General features: G+C 39.0%; 1 protein-coding gene across 1 annotated transcript in view; it reads left to right on the top strand.

Moving 5' to 3' along the window:
* The window catches only part of ERICH1 (glutamate rich 1), a gene marked incomplete at both ends in the record, with an annotated part of 98,591 nt that overhangs the window by 27,410 nt on the left and 49,719 nt on the right, over positions 1 to 21,462 (top strand). The window contains one exon of the mRNA XM_081998009.1: positions 3,452 to 3,586. Within this exon, the coding sequence (XP_081854135.1) occupies positions 3,452 to 3,586 (135 nt within the window). The remainder of the gene's footprint in view (positions 1 to 3,451; positions 3,587 to 21,462) is intronic.

Raw genomic sequence — 21,462 nt, 5'->3', positions numbered from 1 at the left:
CCTGACTGTGAACTGCCACCCCCTTGCACTGCTCGCTGCCTCACTCCCTTCAACTGAGCGTAATGTGCAGGGAGGAGAGAAGTTTGGAGTGAATGTGAGCTGGGGAGGAAAGGTGTTTTTCCTAAGTGCTGTAATGTTTGCTTCTTTTAATTTTGTTTCTGTTTCACAAAACCTGAGTCAGTATATAAATATTTCAAGTAATTGGCAGCAAATTAAGTTAATTTTCCCAAGTTGAGTCTGTTTTGCCCACAGCAGTAGAGTGATCTCCTGTCTTTGACCCATGAGCCCTCTCATTCCTGTTCTTGCCATTTTTTTCCTCACTCCACCCTCATCCTGCTGAGGGGGGAGTGAGCAAGCATCTAGGGGGGAGTTTGGCTGCTAGCCAGAGCCAACCCACCACAGAAACTTGGAGTGATTCCATCTCTGTCCAGGGTTTAATCAGCCTTACCAGCAAGCAAAGAAACCAAAGTTATATGAGCAAGTGTTCTGGCCATGCCTGTATTCGAGGTGTGCCCAAGCATGCTTTGTCTTGAGGTGATCTGGAAGCCATGCTGGTGTTGTGTACCACCATTCTGAGCTGCAGGTAAGGGAAAGTTTAAGGATACTGAAAAATAGCCTTAAAACAAAATATACTGTGTCTGAGATGATGACAGACTGGGCAGTCGGCAATTTTACCCTCAGCTCCTTCTTAAAAGGTCTGATACTTGTTTGTAGTAGGATAGCAAGTGATAACATAGCTATCCAAGCTACTGACATACTTGCAGGTGTAACCTTGGTAACAGTGTCATTTAGATGCACTTCCCTACTCTGTGCACAAGGTTGATTTACACGCAAAGGAGCTGTTCATGTGGGGAATGTTGTGAAGAACACGAATAGGAGAAAACTCGATTCAAAATATTTATTTTGTATTCTTAGTTTGCCTTTAAGACTAGTGCTTGTTCTTTTTTTGGTTTTGTAAACATCCTTTAGATGCTTCTCTCACCCCCCAACAAAACTTCAGAAATGGGATTCATGATTTGTAACTAGTAGAAAGAACATTCTTTAATATCTCCAGTATCCAATTACTTTCATTAGTCAAAAAAAACTTTTTATGTCACATCTTTATAAGCTTAGCTATTTGCTTTGCAGCAATGACTTCATAACCAACCCATCTCTCCTTAGCTCAAGGAGACTATGGCCCCAAGCTGAAAAAATCCGGGCTTGATGGCTTGAGACTGGGAGATTTGTTGACACACTGGTACCACACAGTTGTGTGTATACTTTTTTTTTAATGATATGTTAACAGTTTGGTTTGACATACTTGCACAGGATTAGAAAAGGCTGATGCTTGATTTATGGTTTGTAAACTACTTGAAGAAGATGCATATGAGGTGAATCAATATGTAATTTGGTGACTCCCATTTAAACAGGTTGACTTGAAAAAATGTTTTTGAATCATCACTCCGTTACATAGTAAAAGTTGTTACTGTTATTTTTTGTAAGACATGCATTACAGATAGTCCCCCAAATTCTGTCATGTGTAACTGTTTTGTCCTGAGAAGTTCATTTCCCAATATATCTACTCCTTTTATGACTGAAGGGTTTGAGTTAGTCAGGACTGCTGCAAATTGAGTTTAATGTTTTCATGGTTATCTTTGTTTTATGAAACCTAAATATAAAGGTGAAAAAAGGGGAATCTTTAAATTGTTCAGAAAGGAGTAACTCAAGAAGCATTTATACATTTAAAACTAACTAATCAATTAGCACTTCATCATTCATCAACCCGGGGCGGGGCAGGGGACAGACGGACAGACGGACTCAATGCAAGTACTGTCAGTTCAGTGATTTGGCATCATCTTCATAGAAAGGATCTGTTGAAGAATTATTCCCAATTAATTTTTAGTGGATCTTTTTCCAAATCGCCTAAGTGCTCTTCATCTTTCTGTATTATTTATTTCTTTTCCTTTTTTAATCCTTTACAGTAAGTATCATCAGTTTGAAATTTTCTGGCTTGTTCAAGAAGAAACAATAACTTTCTAATGTGTTCTCAAAACACAATTATTACATCATGATGATGAAAATAACTGTGGTGTAGCTTTTCAAAAGTGCCTTGAATATTCTGAGATGTAGTTTATCATAGGTATCTAAGGTGATCAGTCATGCTGAACTCTTTGAAGTGTGTTATTTGAGAAGTGTCAGTGTTATAGTTAAATTATATATTTGCATCCAATGTGGGTAGTTAAATTACACGTTAGAAACATAGATCCTGAACAATAACTATTTCTATCACATACAACTGCATTTTAAATGTTTCGGTAATTAGTCCAAGCATGGTTGCAGTTTGGTAATAGACTTGGATCCTCTGGGATCTTCTGGCAATTTGTGGAGTAAGGAGGTTAATTGTGTCCACCTGCCACAGTTCAGTCTATGTGTTTTAAAGGGGCAGATTGCCCCCAGGAAGGGAAGACTAGTGCTGCGTCTTTTCTGGCTTATGGAGCTGGCTGAGTGTAAATAGAACACGCTGAACCATCTAAAATTACTTTGCAGCATCTGGAGACATCCTGGCCTTCTGGATGGCTTTTGTCTCTCTGTGGTTGATCTCTACTGTTGTCACTACTGAGCAAAAAAAAAATAGTCTGCTCTTTGGACTGGTTTCATGTAACTGGAGCAGAGATGCATCTCTGTCATTTCTACAGAGTTACTTCTTGTGTGGTGAACAAATGAGAAGTTTATACTGCCACTCTTGCATGTAATTTTAAATACCTTTTACAGGGGAAAGAAATCCTACCAAAAAAGTCTACTGCCATCATTGCAGTTTCCTGTAGAATGAAATCATTGGAATGCTGGCCTTTGGCACTCTTCCCCCCACCCTAGAAAGCAGCAGAGAAGGGATGAGGAGATGAGCCTTCTTGGGCAGGCACTGCTGAGGCTTAGGCAAGTGTGGCTTTCCAACTCCCTTCATCTTTGCACCCTTCAGAACAGCATAGGCTGTGTTTAAAAGGCCTGCAAATGGACAAACCACAACTCTGTGATGCTTTTTCTATTGTTTCTGTCCCTTTGTAGTCAGCTTGTATCTCTCCATCTATCTTTTATGAAACTGTTCCTAAAGAAATAGCATCTGTTCATGTTGAATGGGGAAAAATGAGGGGAGTGTCTCTTAAAATAACACTAAGTGGAAGCTTCTTGTGAAGTTAGGGCAGAAGAGTTCTCCAATGCAAGTTAAAAAAAAAAAAAAGTGTTTCTGGTGGAAAGAACTAATCTGTGGAGTATTTGTTTATTTGTAGCTGCTGTGGAATTTGGTGCAGTTTTGTTGGTCATAGGATAATTTCAGTGTTCCACACCTGACTTTCACTTCCTTTTCCTCTATAAGGATTTTTGAGACCACTTACTATCATTGCTGTAGTTGTGAAAACACTTGAGAAAATCTATACTGAGATCAATAGCCAGACACTTTGTTTCTTCTGTTTTGTAGGTAGTGACAATACAACTCTATCTCCGAGGAGGATGTACACAGTGAGTCTTCCTCCGGAGGGTTACGTTGCCGTTACTTCAGATGCTATTAGTATTTCAGTTTCTGAAAACTCAGACAGTAGTGCTGCCTCAACAGGTAAGTCTGTATGGTTGTTCCTATGATGAATTTTTCTGAAGAGAAACTTTGTAGCAACTCTTATCAAGTAGGACCAAATTACAACAATTAAGTATTTAAACTGTTGCTGCCAGTGGGTGTCACTGTTTTGCAACATAAGCAAAATGAAGATTGAACCATTGCCTATGGCTCATTTCCACTGAGAGTTTGAAGACCAGATTGAACATTTGGTTACAGCCATACAGTGCCACTGACGATGTGTCTTCAGCTCCTCCCACTCAAGTGCTACATGTGTATTCACATTATGCCTGCTTACAGTCATAATATTCTTAAGACTAAATGTTAGATAAAGTTGTTTTAGTAGGCCTTATGCTTGATGTTCTGAGGAATTGGACAAAGACTTAAGGACCTTTCAAATTTACCTCTCCCACTTAGAACAGACATTCACCTGATTGGAGTTGATGGGGGGTAGTAGTTACCAGTAGTAACTGGTAGTTACTGGTAGTAGATACCAGTCCTTTAGCGTTGAGGGGCTTTCTGATGAGAAACTGCGACCAGGTAACTTCAGAAACAATATTTAGTGTTGTCAAAGGATACAACAGAACCAGCACAGGATCTATAAAGAAGTGGACTCTAAGTTGACCTCAGTTAACATGGTTTTCTGAATGATGTTGCCAGAATTAAATTGATTCTGCCTGTTTTAGAACTAATTCCTAAGCTCAGGTAAGACAAATTCATTTAGGTTTTTTCAGTTGCTGTGGTTCTGTGGATGTATGTTTGTCCAAAACTGTGTATCACTGTCATTTGCTGCTACAGCAAAGAAAATATGCAGGTGAGCCTGCTGGAGTAAAACACTTGATAAGCAGTATTTATTAAACTACTATATCTATTTCAGCCTAGAGACTGCCCAAATGTAAGGAAAACCTGAGATACAACCTGCAGTTACAGAAAGGCTAATCCTGCTTGCCTTTTGAAAACAGTACTTGCAGGGATGAATTTTTGGCTTTGAAATTAGGTCTGCAGTCTATTCGGAGCTCCATTCAGAATCTGAATACAAGTTAAACTATCAAAGTAGCCCAAGTGACTGAAGCAAAGCACAGCATGACTGGTGGTGCATCAAGGCTATTCTTTCTTGGTGTGCAATGGTTTAAAGATATTTTTTGGATTGGCGCAGAAGTAACTTTGATTATCAGAGTACCCTAACAGTAGATCTTGATACTGTTTGGATTATGGATAGGAAGGTGTTTCCAGGTTGTGCATTTCTCTTTGTTAGATAGGATTCATGTTCAGAATCCAGCACCTGTTGCTAGACTATCCTTAATTTTTTTTAATTACACAGATCTCTTTGGACAGTTCTTTGGGTTTCTGTTTCCCAGCATGTCACATTCAAGCTGCTTATTCTGATATTGAAGCACCCTTTCTCTCCCTCCATACCATATAATCTCTTTATTCTTTGGTGTGATCTCCTTTCAGATATTAGAGAGATGCTCCCCTTCTGGTTTTGCTAATAAGACTAAATGAAGTCTCATAATACTTTGTAGGTAAATAGATTTATAACATTCACTTTGATACAGGGACTTAAGTGACTTCTAAATAAAACATTAGAATGCAGGCCTCTGAGCACTACTGCAACTGAGATATATCCTTATTAAGATATCAGTGCAGAACTTCTGTGGCAAATTTACACAGCTGCTGTTTAAAATCTATTAATAATCAATATGTGGTACATATTAGGTGTTGATATATTGCATAGCAGTAGAGTAGAATTTAGGATTGCATTATATTGTTCCTTTTTAGGGTTGTATACATTTTTGTCTGGTTTTACAATGGATAGATTACTGAACAGTGGCTTTACTTGTTCATTTTTTAGATTTAATCTTTTCTTCTAGTATTTCAAAACAAATTTACTCAACCATGGTAGCAATAAGTAGCGTTCTGGTGTTGCTTAGGGACAGTATTGACTGTTGGATGGTGGTCTCTTTTCGCTGATCCCAGTCTCAATGTTCAGGAAGAGTAGTTTTGGACCTCAGCCACATTTTTAACAGTTAACAAATGCATCTGGACTTTTGGGAGACTTATTTTTTGATTGGTTTGTTACTTGAGTTTACAGTTTATCATGGAATCAAGAAAAATTAAGTTTGAAGTGATCTTTGGAAGTTCTTAATCTATGTTCTCTTTGCAAGGTGGGTTTGACTATGAATGTTATTCTTGCCTGGTATTTGCCTAATTTGTTCTTAAAAACCTCCCCGTAGGGAGATTTTTCTTTCATGCCCTTTTCCATTTGCTCTGGTGTTTCACTACCCTTTAATGCTAAATCTTCCTTGCTGCGGCTTAAGGCCCTTATTATTTGTTCTGTCTAAATACAGATTGCAGAATTAGATATCTGTGCTAATCCTGCAAGGTTGAGGAACATAGTTGACTTTACTCATGTATGTTTTTTATAGTGTTTAATTTAAGCATAGACATAAAATCTCTTGCAGGATGAAGGCTGTGATTTCAGGCAGTGCTCGTAAAATACAAAAGGAACAATTTAGACAATTACACCATGGATTACTTAGTTTGCTCTTCTAGATTTAGTTGTATATCCCTTTAGATCTTTTTTTTGAAAGGATAAAGGAAAGCTCCAATGAGAGCCTTCAGTGTTACTGAAGAAAAAAGAGGGAGAATGCATGTCTATATGTATGAACTAAAATAAATCTGTTTTGTTTAGAAGTGCCTCATGTATTCCCAGAGAACCAGCTCCATAAGGTGGAAATGGAGATCTAGAGTTTGCATTGTTTTACTCATAATACTATCTATATGATATATTTTGAAGGGCAACAGACTATCTTCTGCTGTGTTTTCTGAAAAATGGAGCATGTTGTATATATGCCAGGTAACAAAAAGCTGCCTTGCTAGCCTTTTCTAGCCTTTGGACCTAGAATTAAGGAAAATAAATTCTGTGAAAATGCAAACAGAAAAAAAAATTTGTTGTTTATCAAATCTGTCTCATGAAAATAATCTGACCATATTTTGGGATTAAAATTTTTCAGTTTTAAGATGGTTACATATCAATGTGATTTGCTATGTCTTTTCAATAAATTAAGAAAACCAAATTAATATAACAAGAGTGTCAAGAGGAGTAGATACGCCACGGCTGATATGTCATTGAATTAAATTCACCTGTGGAAGAATGAAATATCCAGTCACTGGAAGATGAATTTAGACATCAGCTGTTTTTGAGAAGTTATTTAAAAGTTGAAGTTAATTACAATTATAAATGAAAATAATTTCTTGTCATCTCTAAAATATGTTTGGGTTTGTCCATTATTATTCATCTTTAAACTAGTAGTTAGACTTTGGCTACTGTCAGAGTGAAATGAATCTTGTCCAGACCAGCTTCTGAACAAGAGAGAAAAAAAAAAAAAAGGCAAAGCAATTCTGTGTGGATATTTCAGTATGTCTTTCTCCATCTGTCTCTGCATGTTGTTTTTAGCACTTCAAATAATTTTTCAAATACTTCTAAATACTTTTCTCTGTTGTGTCAAATAAATTGTGAGCAGTTATGCCGTTAACATTACGCAGTCATCTTGTGATGCATGCATAAATGACTAATGGCATTGGCATTTAAAGTTCTGTGAAGGGTCTTGGCTTCCTTGTGTAATTCTCTTATACATCTTCCAGAGGTGGGGAGAATAAAGCTGCTCTTTCAGGTTTGTTTTCTTCATGTAAGCAGATGATGGATGAACCTATAGTAATGAAAAGAAAAATGAAAATACTTTCAGTCTTAGTCTAATCTAAATCTTTTGAGAAAATAATGAAAATTAAATTTATCTAACAACCTCAGAATAATAAATTAGACTTAGATGCCTAATTTTTAAAAAGTTCCTTGACTGTGAGAAATTGAGTCACTACGATAGTGTGATTATGTCAGTCTTCTGTTGACTGAATTGAATAACAGGAATTAGGCAGTCAGGGGAAGAAATAACACAGAGCATTTCTTTTGTTTTTCACATCATTTTTGTATTGACTTTGGAACATGTTAATGCATTTGTAACTTTCCTTTAGCAATAGACTTTATACTTTTGACAAGAGCATTAAAAACATGTAATGTTCAAGCTACAGATGTCATCCATCAAATTCTGGTTGTAAACTCAATATCCTCATAGCTTAAGGCTCTTAGAGATCAAAATTAAGTTATTTTTATTACCTACTTATTGAGAAGTATTACTTCAGGAGTAGTCACTTGAGAGATACCCCATCATGTTTAAAAGGACATTCTATATGAAAGGAGAATCCCGGAAACTTTAATTATGTGTTGCTTAACTTACTAGGAAGCAGTAGCTCAGTTTTCATTTGTTTTTAGTTTCATAAGATAAAATTAAATTGTGGAGATCTTGCTTCTTATTTTAAGACAGGTGAAACAATAGGAAATACTGTATTTTGCATTAAAATATGAATGCTAAAAATGTAACCTTATTCCTTCTAAAAGATAAACTGTTTTATCTCTTCAGCAGTGTTTCTTCTTGGATACTCTAACTTAAGCTATGCTAATGGAATACAACATATATTATTATTTTCTTTGTGCACAAAACAGTGTGCTGGATTATAATTTCTTTCTGAAGTGCTTTAATATTAAGTCCATATTTATGTGTAAAGTTGCAAAGTGGTATTTGGTGTTTCTTGGACTCATGGCAGAGCAAATTCCTGACCCAGAGACTGTGAAAAATAAAAAGACTGTGCACGTGGAGTGCAGGGATATTCACTAGTTGAGTGCACCTAGAAGAATAGATAAAGAAAATTCAACAAAAAATGTTCTTAGGGTATTTTTTTACTTTTAATTTCATGACCCGTTCTTTTTGGTTTTGTCAAGTCTCACTCATTTTTCCTTCGTATTTTTGAACCGCAATGCAGTATTCATCTGATAATATCCTGTTGTTACTATCTTGATGACAAACTACCCAGTTTTGGTGAAACTCTTTATATAGACAAAAGAAGGAAGACCTAATTGTGCTTTAACATGTGCATAACATACCTTCTAATGGGTATGTTATGAGACAAGACTTTTAGCTAGGAGGAAGGGTCCAGGCTGGATGCTCCATTCCCACACTGAGAAGAAGTAAAGTTAGAGAAATTGAAGCAAGCAACCCATTTTTTTTCTACCTTTTGGCAATTGGCAAGTCAGCAATAATGGGGAAGGTGGTACTTCTGTGGGACACTTCCTCACCTAGTTGAATTTGCTTGTTGGCATGAGTCAGTGCAGTTGTACAAGATAGACGTATGCAGGGTAGTTGTTAATGTAGCTGGCCTTTGGACTTTTGCTTTTTTTAATTTGTTTCTGTCAGAAAGGGCAATACCGAAAAGAATCACTACTGCTGCAGCAAGAGAGTCAAGCTGAAGGAATTAATTTAGAGACCTCTCATTTACATACCAGTAATTCAAGTTATTCAAATGAGATGCATCCCAGGAAATCATTAGCTATGTCAATGAAGGGTAGTGATGTTGGGGAGGGATCCTTGGCAGACCTACTAAAAACTACTGCGTTTCTCGAGTTTGGTTCTGCTGGCAAAAATGTTTTGTCTTACTGATCAGCAAAAGATAAATTTGGTAAAGGCATAATCAGGTAGTCTCTTCTTTGACTGTAGTGTCTTCATTCACTTAAGGTTTAAGGCAGCCATTTTAGGAAGACTTCATAATGCTTGAGCCTGTGTTTGTTGTTAAGGAGATGCTAGTATGAATCATGTGTTGACTCCATACATTCTTGGCAGGTGATTTGGAATGTGATACATTACAGAACTGATATACTCAGCACACCGAGGGAACAGTATGTTTTAAGCAGCTAAGGCCAGCAGCAAACCTTTTTTGCTGGTACGTAGCACCGGTTGTGAAACTTGAGCATTATGAATCTTTTCGTAGTCTTCAAACCAGCGGAATCATTAGACTGTGTAATTTAATCTTCTGTACCTGTTAGAGAGGGCTTACCCCATGTTGAGCTCAGCAGTTTGTTTGCAAAAGTAAATTACCGTGCACGTTTCAAGGATGTCACAGAGGCTCTACTACTTTCTGGCAATTTGTTCTAGTTAATTGGCCTCACTCTATTAAAAAAAAAAAAAAGATAATTTGAAAACTACTTTTTTCTGCCTCCCTCCATTTGGGTAAAGAGCCTTTATTAAGTAATATTGTTCTTCCCAGACAGCAGCACAGTAATCAAGTCAGCACCAATCTTTTTTGATTAGATAAATAAATTCACTTGTATATTGCTCTAGGATATTTACTTCAATCCTCAAGTCACTTTTGTAGCTCTCTTACGCGTCTCCCTTTTCACAGCATCCTTTTAAGAATATAAACTCCAGTACTGCATGTAGTATTTGTGGTTTCAACAAGGCCATGTGTTGAAATAAAATAGTCTTTATATTTCTACCCACTACTCTGGTTTTTTTGGTATGTCAAAAAATTGCATCAACATTTTTCTGCCACAGCATTCCGCCAAGAGCTCCTGCTATTTGATACGTTGATACATTGGCCATTGCCAATAGTCAGTCTCTTGGACAGTGTTTTCTGATAAACAACTGCATTTAACCATGTTTAAAATTTCTGTGGTTTAGGGTCTGGGGTTTTTTGTTTGTTGTTTTTTAGAAGTAGGTTACCAAGTAGTACTTACGTATAACTTCCCTGTTCTCATTGCGTTTTCTATATAAACAGTAAATTTAATGTTAATCACTGATGAAAAAGCCAAGCAACTGCAAGCTTCCTGCAAGTCCCTGAAGAACTGGGCTTTATTTAAATTGACAGTTATTTGTTGGGGTTTAAGTCATCTCAAACCAAATCTCAAAATCTCAGTGCTATGAGTTCATAGGCAGTATGTGTTGCAAGAAAAGGGTATCCAAAGCTGTAAATATTTTTATTTTCCCTATATATTAATAATTAATAACTCATGTCTTAGATTTGCTATTCTAGGAGTCACACCATGTGACTTCAGCATATCCCAGCATCCCAATTTCAACATCTCAGTTACAACAGGTTGCCCAGAATTCTTTACCATTGAAGAAACTAATACTATATCAAAGTTTTAAATAAGTTTTCAAATTAATCGGAGGGGGAGTATCAGTAGAAGGAAGTTGAAAGAAATATTGCTTTTCTGAATCTGGTATCTGAGAGAAAGCGCCATTAAAAAAAATCCCTGTGAATCGGGTATTCCTGTAGTATGTTGTCAGCTGCTTATAGACTGACTGTCCAGAGCCTTGTAGCAACTTCATGTGTTCTGAATTTTCAAAGCTTTTAACAACAAATTGAGGGAACTGTGGTAATTTGACGGTAAAGATTCTGCATTTGCAAACAAAAAGTAGTAAAATTCTTTCCATCCAGTTTTATACCACTAAAAAAAATCAAACAAAAAAAAAAAACTATTAAAGGATGACTACAGATAAAAATTATATCTAATTTAAGACTTTATAAAGTATGGCCAACGTGGTAGATTGACCCTGGCTGGGTGGTGGGTTGACCCTGGCTGGATGCCAGGTGCCCACCAAAGCTGCTCTGTCCCTCCCCTCCTCAGCTGGACAGGGGAGAGAAAATATAACAAAAGGCTCATGGGTCGAGATCAGGGCAGGGAGAGATCAGTCACCAGTTACCATCATGGGCAAAACAGACTTGACTTGGGGAAATTAGTTTACTGTGATTTTGCTTGGCAACAAATTAGGGTAATGAGAAATAAACCCAAATCTTAAAACACCTTCTGTCACCCCCCCTCCCTCCTTCCCGGGCTCAGCTTCACTCCCGATTTCTCTCCCTCCTCCACCCGAGCGGCGCAGGGGGACGGGGAATGGGGGCTGTGGTCAGTTCATCACACCTGGTCTCTGCCGCTCCTTCCTCCTCAGGGGGAGGACTCCTCACCCTCTGCCCTGCTCCAGCCTGGGGTCCCTCCAACAGGAGACAGTCCTCCATGGACTTCTCCAACATGGGTCCTTCCCACGGGCTGCAGTTCTTCACCAACTGCTCCAGCCTGGGTCCCCCCACAGGTGCCGTCCTTCAGGGACAGACGGCTCCAGCCTGGGCCCCGCGGGGTCACAAGTGCTGCCAGCAACCCTGCTCCAGCCGGGGCTCCTCTCTCTCCCCACGGGGCCACAGGCCCTGCCAGGAGCCGGCCCCAGCGCGGGCTGCCCACAGGGTCACGGCCTCCTTCGGGCATCCCCCTGCTCCGGTGTGGGGCCCTCCCCGGCTGCGGGTGCAGATCTGCTCCCCCGTGGAGCTCCATGGCCGCAGGGGCACAGCCGGCCTCCCCATGGGCTTCCCCAGGGGCTGCCGGGGACCCTCTGCTCCGGCACCTGGAGCCCCTCCTGCCCCTCCTGCTGCTCTGGGCTGGGGGCTGCAGGGCTGTTCTCCCCCATGTTCTCACTCCTCTCTCCGGCTGCAGTTGCTGTTGCCATTTTTCCCCCCTACCACTGGGTGCTACCGCTGTCCCTGATGGGCTTGGCCTTGGCCATGCAAACTCAATACATCTGAATAATGAAAGATTCTAAATAATCATCTCCAAATAATGATATGCTAATGTACAGCTTTTAACTTAGTATAATAGTCAGTGTTTTGCAACACAGATGCATCAAATCATATTTCAATGTATAGCATTAATAAGTGAATGTCATTGGTATGTCCAGATTTTTCTTACAACTTGCTGAAAAAGAGTTTTCCTGTCCCATGTTCAGCTACTTCTAAAACTATTGCCATAAGATTGGTTTCTCTTTCTTCCTTTCCTCTGACTTGTTAGCATGAGTCTTTCCTCTTCCAGTAAGGATAGGATGGACTTGCAGATTGAAAACTTATTTGTAAGAGAGTTACTACTTTAAGAAGTGGTTTTCAATATTCAGCAAGGAATAAGCAGTTATTATGGTGGTTCTGGCTCTTATGTATTTCTAATGGTTAGGCTAAGTCTTTTTTAATTTCTGTTAATCACAGAATCACTAAGGTTGGAAAGGACCTTCAAGATCATCAAGTCCAACCATTAATCCAGCGCCACCATGTTCCCTAAACCATGTCCTGAAGTGCCACATCCACACGTTTTTTGAACACTTCCAGAGATGGCAACTCCACCACCTCCCTGGGCAGCCTGTTCCAATGCCTGACCACCCTCTCAGTGAAGAAATTTTTCCTAATATCCAATCTAAACCTCTCCTGGCGCAACTTGAGGCCATTTCCTCTCGTCCTAATGAATTACCCTAGTTAATTTTGGCTGTTCTGGTTTTCATTCTCTGCCAGTTTGGATGTCACTGTTTATTATTAAAACAATACCTTTGTGCATGATAAAATTATAGCTGATACCATTCTGTAATTTAGTTCTGTCCTTGCAGAAATTAACGCATGACTTCCAGCTTGTGAATGGCAGATTTTCCTGAGCTCCCAACAGCTGCAGGGCATTCTCATGTGTGTGTCATCCTCAGAAAGCAAGCTGTAGCAACAACAACACCTCTGTTAAGACTGTTAATATAAGTCTTTCTATAATGTTGCTGGTGGTTATAGGTTAATCAATAACTTGGAATGAGAGGTATCTGTGAGGTTAAGCAACTTTCTCCTCTAGCCAGTTTCTTCTTCAGCTTAAGTGTACTTGACATTTTGGAACCAGTTACAGCGAAAGATGTCTGAACCTCCTGAAGGTGAGTGTGAAATTCACCAAGAGATTCACTGGTGCTCACTGAGGGTTCTTAACCCAATTCTGTGTTTATCAATTGAAATTGTAAGTATGAATCACTAGTTTAGGTTTATACACAATGTAGAAACCAGTTATTTCTAACGATCACTGTCTGTTACTATTCACATTTTCCACATGCCAGTATATCCACAAGCATATGGGACTGTTACAGAACTTGTGCATGACGGTATGGATTAGGAGTTGTTTAATGTCACTGAAGTCTCCAGTAGTTCTCGTGTGATAGTGTCTAACATTAAGACGTTGGTAGACACCCCATTTTAAAACAAAACCCACACACAGAAAACCCAAAAAACTTTGGAAAATGTCTTTGGATGTGGAATGGCAAAGAAGTCTGGCCCAGATTTTTAGTCCAAATTTGTGCGTGGTAGGAAAGGCTGTAAGTGCTGAAAATGTATTAAGGAAAAAAATAAAGATTATATTAATGTGATACACTGGTACTGCTTTACTTTAGCTGTGGCTGCATGTTAATGGCTTATTAAAGATCTTCGATTTATATTTCGCTAACTGTAAGTAAGTACATTATAAGTGCTATAAGTATTAGTTAACTTTCTTTTTCTTTGCTTTTGAGAGAGCCTTGAATAACAAAAATATACCTTTAAATGAGATCTCATTCCTGTGTGTTTCTGTAGTCCAGAAAACAGTGTACCCCTAATCCTGGTTTATGTCTCTACATTTTAATAAAGTAAAGAGAATGCTTGGTTGGAACTCAGAGGGCAAAGGTGTGCTTAAGCAGAGCAAGAACTTGCCAACGAGTGCATTTTTAATGAGACGTGTACTCTGGCCATTACCTTCACGGTCTGTGGCCGTGCTTGTCCTTCATCTTTTCTTTTTTTCTTACTCCTCCATGATACAATCAGTGTCTCAAACTGAATCTTCTCTTGTTTACATGTCCGTAAGTCTGAAAGTAATTGGATCAAAGTAGCTTCCACTAGTCAGGTGGCAGTATGTGGAGCAGGAGAGAGAATTAGGGCTTTTTACGTCTGTGGCAATTTTTTTTTTTTGCTTTTTGTTTTATTTTAAATTACAATGATGACAAACATTTTGGTTGAGCATCCCCTCCTCTAATAGATGAGCCTTACAGAATAAAGAGGCATTGTGGCCTTCTATTTTGTCTTCTCTTCTGACTTTCCTGACTACATCTCTTTAGTTTCCCATATCACTTTCCTATTCTTGCCCTCCACCCACTGAGTCACTTCTCCACTCTCCCGTGGAGCCTGCTCCCCCTTTCTCCCTCCTTGCAGCTGGGTTACAGGCTTCTCATCCTCATCATGACAGTAAGAAACTGATTGGAAAGGAAAAGAAATAAAGAACAGCACCAACAACCACCTTAGATCCCAGTAAAAAGCCCGTGCTGTTATAATTGCTGCCTCACTTGAGCAGACACGCAACACTTTGGTAATCTGGCATGCTTGACTTTCACCTCCTTATTTCATAATGAAAACATAATCAAGACTTAAGCTTTTGTACTTAAATCGTCATGGAGCAGCAGGGTAAAGTCAGTAGGGTGCTGGATTAAGGGAGAAAGGCATGTTGGTAAACTTACAGCTTAGTCTCCGGCTGCTCAAGTGCTTCATCATTCTGTATCTCATATCTGTATTCTATCTACAGTTCATCACCTGTAAAAGCAGGACATTCAGTTGTTTTGTAGATCTTGGAGAGGTTTCTGATCGCTATTAATATACTATTATATTTGCATTTTGTCTCTCAGTTGTATAGTTGGTTGCATGTAAAATTATAACTTCCACTGCTCTGCTATTGCCTGTGAACCTGTTAGTATTGAAGCAAAGCAACGTGTTGCTCTCCTACATGTCAAGACCCAAATGTCCACTGACAGACAGCATACTTGTGAATACTAAGCATGAGAATGTGACCCTGGCTCATCCTCTCACTGTTAGGGCTCATGTTGCTCTTCCTAACAAAACTTGTTTCAATGCATTATTTTCAATTCTCACATTAAAAAAAAAAAAAAAAAATAGGGAGCAGGGGAAATGGAAAGCTGTTAGAATGCAGAATTTCTATTGTTAGGTATTACCCTGCTGTTTAAATACTCTGGACACTAAAAACAGAGTGGAAAGCTCATTTCTAACATGAAGGGGCTTACAATCAGTATGGCTGAGTGGACAAGGAAAATTAAGACAGCAGCAAGAAGAACGCGTGAGTAGTAGTAACCATGTCTGTCTTTTTCTTAAGCAGTTCTATGTAAGTCTTGTATAACAAAATCCATAAAAAGTTAAGATTGCGTTGCGATTTAACCCCAGCCAGCAACTAAGCCCCACACAGCTCTTTGCTCACGCCCCCACAGTGGGATGGAGGAGAGTATTAGAAGAGTAAAAGTGAGGAAGTTCATGGTTTGAGATAAAGGCAGTTTAATAGGGAAAGCAAAAGCCGTGCACACAAGCAGAGCAAAACAAGGCATTCATTCACCACTCCCCATGGGCAGGCAGGGATTCAGCCATCTCCAGGGAAGCAGGGCTCCATCACACTTAATGGTTTCTTCGGAAGAGAGATGCCATCACTCCAAACATCCCCCCCTTCCTCCTTCTTCCCCCAGCTTTATATGCTAAGCATGACGTCATATGGTCTGGAATACCCCTTTGGTCAGTTGGGGTCAACTGTCCCAGCTGTGTCCCCTCCCAGCTTCTTGTGCACCCCCAGCCTGCTCGCTGGTGGGGTGGGGTGAGAGGCAGAAAAGGTCTTGACTCTGTGTAAGCACTGCTCAGCAGTAATGAAAACAACAACGATGATAACACAGAGATTTCAGCACAAATCCAAAACACAGCCCCATACTAGCTGCTGCAAAGAAAATTAACTCTATCCCAGCCAAAACCAGCACAGTAACATACAGAAAATGCTGCTGTCTCGTGTTGAAAGTCAGAATCGGGCCTACCCAATGTTTTAATTTTATTATTATTCTGTAACAGCAGCTGTATAATTTGTCAGTTTGTAGACTTAGAGCCACACATTGATACAGCTTCCAGTAGACTGTCCCCATTCAGTCTCCACTTGGGAAGTTTCTTGATCTCGTACCCTTTGCCTTGGGTTACTGCCCTCGGCAAAATTTACAGATTTTGGTCTTTTAAAGTACTGAACAACCCTATGTACAACTGTAGTCTGTGACAACGAAAAATTGAAAATCGTTCTCCATCCATCTCCCTTTCCCAGGACTTTTGCTAAATATTTTTGTGTGCTGGTTTCATACTCTTTTCCTTCCATTTTATTCCTGCAAGTGGAAATTGTTTCATAATTGGAGTATGCCATGTTAATAACTTGAACTCTATTGGAGCCTTCTGTATAGTAGACTAACGGGGCGAAGGGAATTCCCTTACTTCACTGTAGAATTGCTAAATATTAAAGGATTTGCTTCGCACATGCCATACATCGGCCTTGCTCACACCCTCTCTTCCCAGAGATCTGTGGAAGGCTGAAAAAAATGGCAGTTATGTTGATATAGCAGAAGACAGAAGTACTAGCACATACAAATTTATTGCTGTATTCTAGCTAAAATGCGCTACAGGCAATCCCAGTGCATTCCAAGGATCCCCAGTTGCTTTGAACAGCATGTTCTGGCTGACCAAAGCTACTGCAGTTTTTTCCTATTGTTACCAAAGTTGCGTATTCTTTTGCTGCATTTATGTACCATTAGTTTCATTTCCCAGCTGCTTTGGCAGCATGCAACTGCAAGAGTAGGCATTAGGGCAAATAGTCTCTCCTGATAAAGAGCAGATCACTTCAACAGCTGCTTCTCTGGTTCACAGTACTAGATGGTTTGTGTCCAGCTCGTGATGCTCCAGCTCTCAACCTCCTCTGCGTGGAATCTGAGTGTTCTCAGACTCTCAGCTGGTATAACAGCACGGTTGTACTGATGTGAATGAATCTGCTAGTTTGCAGTGGCTGAGCATCTAGCTCTGTGTGGTCATCGTGGGGAACATGATCTTCACTGACCCGTGGGCCACTGCCAGTATCTGACGCTTTCCTCCTTTTCTTGATGCAGATATTTTAAACAGTACTCTTGAGCCTCCAGTCGTGGCCTGGATGGTCTAATAACAGGTGAAGTTTTGTGTGAATTTGTACCTCTTCTACCTGCTTCTGTACTTTTCCAAAAGAATTGAGTTACCTTACTTTCTCAGAGCTGTTTATTTCTGGGTGAGTTGATGGTATTTGGCAAGGACTTCCATGTACCTCACCCCACAAACTGTCTCTCTGCATCTTGCTGCTGAGGGAGTAGGAGAGAACTCAGAACCAGTTTTATGGAATTACTTTCCCTATGTTAGTATCATCAACCTAATTTTTCACCAATTTAACTTAATAAGCATGAACAAAAAGTTTCTTAACTTGCCTTTTTACAAGGGATTATTTAAAAGCTGAACATAAATGTTAGGAACATTGAAAGAATGCAACATGAGCCTAATTCTCTGATAAGTCCAACTTTAAGGTATGTCAAACAGGATTAAAAAAATGCCATGTGACCTACAGTCCTGACTACTAGAAACAGATTCTGTCAATTCAAATTTGTTCAGTACATTAGTCTCAGTGGATGATGTGGTGGTGGGATTTTTAGAACCAGGACCAAGGTGTATTGGCAGCCTTGCACAGCTAGCCACAAGAATAAACTTATTTTGTTGCTCTGCTTTTCACTGGCAAATAGAAATTGCACTGTTACAATGCTAGACATAATATTAGATAAAAATGTTGTTTTGGTAGCTTAAATAATACACTGACTAGCTGCAAAAATCTGAAGTATAATGGAACTGTAATGGTTGCAACACCTTAAAAAGAACCTAAAAAACATTTAATAAAAAAGACGCATCCTTAACACATGATGAGCTTAATTGCTTTCACGCTTCTATCTTAAATCCAACTTAGGTACTTCCTCATCCGGACAGCTTAGGTTTGTGATGTGTTCACAAACCATTCCATTCTGTTTACTTTTTTAGTATGCACTCAACTCCATTAGTATATCAGCATTTCTTGAGTGTTTACAAATAGAAACATCTTTTCTCAGTCTGGAAAAATAAATAGCTCTAATTTTTTTGGTCATTGTCTCTCTAAAGATAAGGAGTTAGAAGCTAATACTCTTTATTACATGTGTCTTTTTTTATTAGTAGAATTCTTTGTTGTCCTGATTATAAAACGAAGAGTAAGATATGATTTCCAAAAATGACAAAGGCATGCAGTTGTTTTGTTGATAGGAAAATAATTTGCATGAAGCTTTATGAAAAGTGACTATCATTAAGTGCCGGAATTATATCTGTAGTTACTCAGCTAGCATTCTAGAGGAAGCAGCAAATAAAGCGAAAACGTCTCAAATAGTTCTTAGTGCTCAAGTGTAGCACCTACTCTTTAAGTCTGTTAATTCGTCTGTTTTCAGTCTTAGCTATTCCCTTGTGTCTTTATATCTCTGTCTATCATCTGTAGCTCAAACATCTTTGGGTGCTGTTTTAACAAACAATTGTGTTGGGTTTAAAGACAGGATAGTTTAATTAAGTATGCACCTTTATTAAGAGTCAATCCCCAGAGAACTTGACTTTACTGATGCTCAGGCTAATGCACTTTTCATATGACAAGCTGTGTAAAATAGTGAAGATTCTGCTGTGGAAGCCCAAACGTATAAAGACATGAGCAAAAATATGCATATAGGAATGTGGTTGAAATTGAGACAGTGTTGATAGATCAGCACAGAGAGGCAGCAACTGCTGCAGGCTCCAGGGCTGCTCTTCAGGTCTAACACTTCATACCCTGGACTGCTGCGATAGAGCAGATTTGTGCAAGGACCTGATTTTATTCCACCTCTTCACTGAAGCATATGAGAGAACCCTACTCAACTGCTTGAAAAATTGGAAGAGCAAGGCATCTAGTGATATTATAACAAGCGATGATAATAAAGTCTAACTAGGATCATGCTTACTAGGTCTCTTTTTATGTAACCACGGAAAGGGGGGTGAATATTATGGTAGCCTATACATCTCAATTAAATACCTTAGCTGAACTGTAGCATTCTTACTGAAAAGAACATAGTCTCCATCCTTCCTGTTCTTCTGCCAAAGAATAGAATTGATTGATTCTTTGTTCAGCACTTCTTTATTTGGTATATAGTGAACACTGTAGAGGAGCGAGATGTTAATTTGTGCTTGTTACGCTCCTTAAAAAATGGAAATACATAGCCTTAGGATAAATGGGAAGACTTAATGTAATACAAGAGTGATACAGCTCTTCCGCTTTCATCTCAGGATCCAGGTTTAATCTTGTCCCTTTTTGCCAGCTTTTCTCCTCCTGAAAAAAAAGCCAGATTTTCTTGGCATCTCCTTTGTACCACTTGCCAATGGAAATCTTACATTAACCTCCGTTGCTAACTTGCTGTCTCTTGGGTTTTTTGTCTTTATTTTGGGCTTACACACACACACGTTTTCTGATGTCCCTTTTGTTTTTTCTGCTCTTCAGTGATTCTTAACTGCACTTGGCTATGATTGTTTTAAGGCATACAGGTGCTTGGGACAGTAAATTATCATAGTCAGTTCTGAAATGCTGCTCAGCCGAACTTTGGTACCATAGTCTTGAATATACTATTGATGGGTGAACCCTTTAATGCTAAGTATTATACAGCTTTGGACGGAGATTTTTTTTTTTTTCTCTCTGAAAGGGAAGAATATAGCAAGGAAGAATGAAAGATTATCGAATACAATATGCAGTATTTCCTTTACTTCGTATGGATTGCATAATACATATGTGTGTATCTGTGTTTCTAATTTCAAGCAGATTGTAAGGTATTTTAGTGATTGCATGGAATTTAGTTGTATGTTTAAGTAATCTCAGAAATTACTTTTCCCAAGAAAAAAATTCTGTTACAGTATTTTCTTTGACATGTATCTAGACAATGTAATGGTATACCGCATCCACTAATAATCAGAAATGTTTGCATTTGAAAATAAATATCACACTTTCTTTAGTGCAAAACTATATATAAATACACATAGAGAACTTCAGCAAAAGCTTTAGAGATGGTGTTAGAACTTTTGCACATATGCAGAAAAATATCTAAGTAAAAATGCAATCTTTAAAATACTTGAATGTGTTCTGTAGTGATCATCTACAGTGCTTTTCCTTTTCACTCTGTAACTCTGGCATTTTTGTTTTATTAAATACATTCCTGGTTTAATACGCGTATTAAAGTGAAATGCCTGTAGCAGTTATATTACAAGCTGTATAAACTTTTCATTGTGTGTTATATATCCGTTAGTTTAAATGTATTTACAAGGTTTTTATACTGCCCTTTTTTATACCTTCTCTTTTAATGGCAGTAATTCCATACACTTAAACTTGCTTGCAGTGAAATGCTTGTATTAAAAGCCAAGTAAATGGAAAGCTCTGAATTATTTTGAGCTGTTTGCAGTCTACTTTCTGGTGAACTTCTGCCAGCTTTTTGTGTCACTGTACTTGTTAGTACAGTGGAAGTCGTCTCTACCTGCTGCAGTATAAGGTAATGGCAGAAGCGAATCTTGTGTGAAGTCCTGGTTAGCATCTGTCTCCTTCAGAGGGTGAGTGAGCAGTAAAATGTGGGCTGCAGTCGTCCTTGGTGTTGCTCAGCCAGAGAAGCAGCCAACACCACAGAGCGAGGCACCTGCTACCTCCATCCAGCTGCCCCCATTCCCAGTCCTGCTTTCACAGAGGTCAGTGCTCTGGCCCTTATCTCCAGACAACCTAAAGCCATTGCTGTGGTTTGTTGGTTGTGTCACTTGCTGCAAGATTTTTGTAAACTCATTAGGATTCCAGAATGAAGAGAGTCTTGTCTTTGAGAAGACAGAAGCCTTTACTGTGTGGCCTCTTGTCCAGCTTGACTGAGGATAGTTTTTATGAGGGGGGCAGGAACGGGGCTTAACAACCATTGCTTGTGGTGATTTCAAACTCAGCATTCCAGTGAAACCTTAAGAAACTTGTTTTTGCTAATGAGATGTGCAGGTAGTTTGTAACCTTACTACGGATTTCTTGGAGTTTATTTTTTGTTTAAATCAGTTAATTTTATTGAGGTTTCTGTCCTGCTTTCTCTGCTGTTCATCAGTATATAAGAAAATGACCCACTTACTCATGGTTCATTTTGCATCTCTCTTAGTTGTCCTTTGGAAAGAAATGAAATAGAGCTGAGCTGTGCATGAAACGCTGTATCTTCAGGACCTGTATAAAACATAGTGCATCGACTTTGTGGGGGTTGTTTTTGTTTTGG

The sequence above is a fragment of the Phaethon aethereus genome (assembly GCF_964289735.1).
Source record: "Phaethon aethereus genome assembly, chromosome: 3".
Lineage (NCBI taxonomy): Eukaryota > Metazoa > Chordata > Aves > Phaethontiformes > Phaethontidae > Phaethon > Phaethon aethereus.
The sequence above is the reverse complement of the archived record's forward strand: the minus strand, read 5'-3'. Positions and strand labels throughout refer to the sequence as shown.